Source organism: Phanerochaete carnosa (assembly GCF_000300595.1).
Source record: "Phanerochaete carnosa HHB-10118-sp unplaced genomic scaffold PHACAscaffold_482, whole genome shotgun sequence".
In the NCBI taxonomy this organism is placed as follows: domain Eukaryota; kingdom Fungi; phylum Basidiomycota; class Agaricomycetes; order Polyporales; family Phanerochaetaceae; genus Phanerochaete; species Phanerochaete carnosa.
Window position 1 is genome coordinate 1 of NW_006768109.1, and position 3,378 is coordinate 3,378.

Sequence of the window (3,378 nt, forward strand, 5' to 3'; positions counted from 1 at the left end):
CGGGTATCTTGGTCTTGGAGCCATCATCGCATTTTAGTCATTGTCTTCGGGCAGACTCCCTGACTACGCTCTTTTCCTAGGGCGGCTCGCTGGCAGCCGCCGCTCAAAGCTCAATCTTGAGCCGGATGGTGCGCCCTATATAAGCCCTCATTGACTTGCGGGTCAAATATTGCTCCCGATAATCTGGCACCCTTCCTGAGATTTCATGCCTCCCGCGTCTCCCTCAGATTTTGATCAGACCATTCACAATGCCGCTGTGACCCTCCACACGAACCAGGAACGTCGGGAGACCAAGGGCGAAAAGCTCCTCGATACTGCCGGTACATTGCATTTCCGCTCGGTTTTGCAGGCGATCGCTGACTGATCGGTACCTGCAGGCAATACGTACGAAGTTGTCTCCGGTATTTACAATAGCGGGTATGTCACTGCGACGTCCGGTGCCGTCTCGGCTGGGATTGCGCTGCTCCAGCCGGAGCTGGGCAACTTCAAAAGCAACTGCGATATTCTTATGAAGGCTCTGGATGCCGTTGCAAAAATTCATCCATTTGTCACGGGTACGGGCGGGCGATTTGCAGGAGACTCGGGCATTTGCTAACTAGTCTTAGTTGCGGTCTTGGCGTTCAAGGCGGCAGTGACCCTCGAGATGACGCGCAGACAGAACGACAAGCGATGCGTGGCTCTTCATGTCAGCATGTCAGACCTAATGGCCGTCATCGGGCTGTGAGTCGTGCGCTTCTTCGCCGCGCTAGTCCAGCTTAGTCTAACCAATCTACGCCGTCTAGTCTGCGAAGCTTAGCAAAAGACGACTGCGGCTCTGACGGCGTCATGATCGGGGACCGCCTCCGGGATCGGATGCAAGCCATTGCGAAAGACATTGAAACGTGCGCAGCAACTTGCGACAGTTTCGAAAAGAAGAAGCTCATTGGTGTGTTCAGCGGTATTCGAGTTTGGAACAGCGCTGATGGATCTGCCAGTCAGGCTCTTTAAGAGCATCGCTTGGGAAGACAAGCTCGAAGCCTTCGCCACTACATTCGACGGCCACAAGGATGCGCTGCAAAAGGATCTGTCCATGCATAGTGCGTTGGGGATAGAGCGCGCTAATGAGAGGCTCTCCATCGTCGATGCGGTGGTGAAAGCAAGCGGGACGAAGCTGGATATGGTCCTGCTCTTCCGGCAATTGCGATCTCCCGCAGAGCGCGAGCTCTGGAAGTTCGTGGAGAGCAAGGGCGGCCCGGAGAAGTTCCTCCAAGATGACGCGTTGATGAACGAGCTGATTTCACGTACCGAGAAAGATACCACCGAACAGGTGACGTCTGTGAACGAGGTCAAATATGATATCCGGAAGGACTTGGCAGACATTATCAAAGAGAACTTCGAGGTCTCCGAGAACAAATTCCAGGCTCTGCAGGTCAACATCCGCGCACAGATGGGGCAAACCGTTCGACGCGAAGGCGACCGTATCATCGGTACCCTGCTTTCTGGTCCCGCGGACCGGATTATCGACCCCGTAAGTGCTACCCCCGATGCCTTCGTGCTATTATATTCATAGACCGCCGTAGAATGTCTGGGAAATATGGCACGATATGGTGAGCGTCCTCCTGTACGATACGGTTCAAAGCCATTCATCTCGCCACAGGGCTGGAGAAGCAGCGCCAAAGCCAGACATCTGGTTATGGCATTACGGGAGTTCTACGCAGAGCGCTACGCCGACGCGGCAGATGAGGGCGTGGTCACGCTTGCGATTCCAAAGAGCCGAGGGAACACGCCCGTCTCCCCGCTTCTGACAACTATCTTTCAAGCGCCTAGCCGCAAAGCTATCGGTGTTCCGCCTGAGGACCGGTGGACGCTGGACTACATTACTATCCTGCGTATTCAGCCGCTTTTGGAGGCATTCGACGACGACGCTTCGAGCTTTGTGACTGTCAGCGAGGTTAATGCTTTCACGCATGCGAGACCCAGGGGCTGGAGGTACGTGCTACTTCGTGCAGCAGGCGCAAAATAGCTGAGGATTTAAAAAAAGCTTGCCTCATTGGATGGCATACTGGACGATTGGTGCGCAAGCAACGTTGCCTCGAGGACTAGGACTGAAGGTGGCTCATGTCTTGCAGGCTACCCACTATCGATGAAGTATTACCATGACCGGATCCAGCGAATTATCCGCCAAACGGCGGACCTTTCGGACGATATGCTCCCCGAAAACAGGGCAATATATGACAAGTTACATGGTTCTGATATCCTCAGCAACTTCGAATTCATACTGGCCGCGGCGTTCAAGGCCGAAGACCACATCACGTGGGACTCGCAGTTGTTCGACAAGTTCAAGAGCTACGTCATGCAGGAGGAAAAACGCATGAAGGAGACCCTTGAGACCGTCAAGTACAAGATCGATGCTCCGAGCACTCTGACGCTGCTACTCGGCTCGGGACGTCTTGAGAAGGTATGATTACCAACTTGACGAGGCTCGTGGCTGATTGAGGGTTGGCTAGTACCTCCTGCCCCTTATGTATCTGATGTACCACAGGTATCTCGAGCTTTTGACCGTGGGACGCACGGTTGCTCTCCATAGGGATGAGGTGCTCGAGATGCTCAACTCCTCAAAAATGATTAAACAAGCGATTAGAGCTCGATTGGACATTGTAAAAGGTGCAAACCAGACGGCATGTATTTTACGACCTTCTTATTTTCTTTTCAGCTATGTGTAAAATCCAAAACCTGGACATCGGGGACCATCTGAAGAAGTTTGCTTTTGGGCTGGTGAGTACATACGCGGTCTAGATAGCGCTTTGCTAACCATATGAGACGGTAACAGTACTATTACTTCGAATTTTCAAACGATTGGACCAATTCCGACTACTACAGGGTCTACTACCAAGAGTCTTTCGACGGAGAGCCGCCTACAGACGACGAACAACTCGAGACGAACCCCGACAAGGTTCTCCTTAAGGGCCGTCAGAACAACGACATCGACCTGTCCGCGTACAGCGAGCCGTTTGAACCCCGACCCGTGTGCAGGCCTGCCCCGAACTCGTCGGCATTGTGGGATGTCTGCTGGCGCGGTTTCTATATCTCCGACGCGGCTTACTGGCTCCCGATCTTTGGCGGGCACATGGATATCGACTTTCCACCTGCCGACGGGATATTCACTGGGCAAGGCGGTGACGCATTCGTAACGTTCACCATTTTCGGCAAACGAGTTGGGCGGCAGGTCGCCTTCACCAAGACGCATAAAGATGACCGAGCGAAGCAGTTCACGTGGGAAGGCACGCTCAACGACGCTGAAGACGAGCTCAAAGGAATGTATTGCTATGGCCGGCCCGTCGACGATAGCACTACTTTCCCGGTAATCAAGTCCGGCGAGGGTATGGGATCGTTCGAGTT

The 3,378-nt window shown here is 53.6% G+C and overlaps 1 protein-coding gene across 1 annotated transcript; it reads left to right on the forward strand.

Annotated features, from left to right (window-relative positions):
• Positions 1-367: 367 nt before the first annotated feature.
• PHACADRAFT_132334 (uncharacterized protein) lies at positions 368-3,378 on the forward strand (the record flags this gene model as incomplete). Its single annotated transcript, XM_007402842.1, has 11 exons — positions 368-554; positions 606-720; positions 783-925; positions 975-1,507; positions 1,560-1,586; positions 1,637-1,968; positions 2,021-2,052; positions 2,109-2,437; positions 2,487-2,643; positions 2,693-2,754; positions 2,810-3,378. Coding segments are annotated over exons 1-11 (2,345 nt in total), but the record flags the coding sequence as incomplete, so codon positions are not given.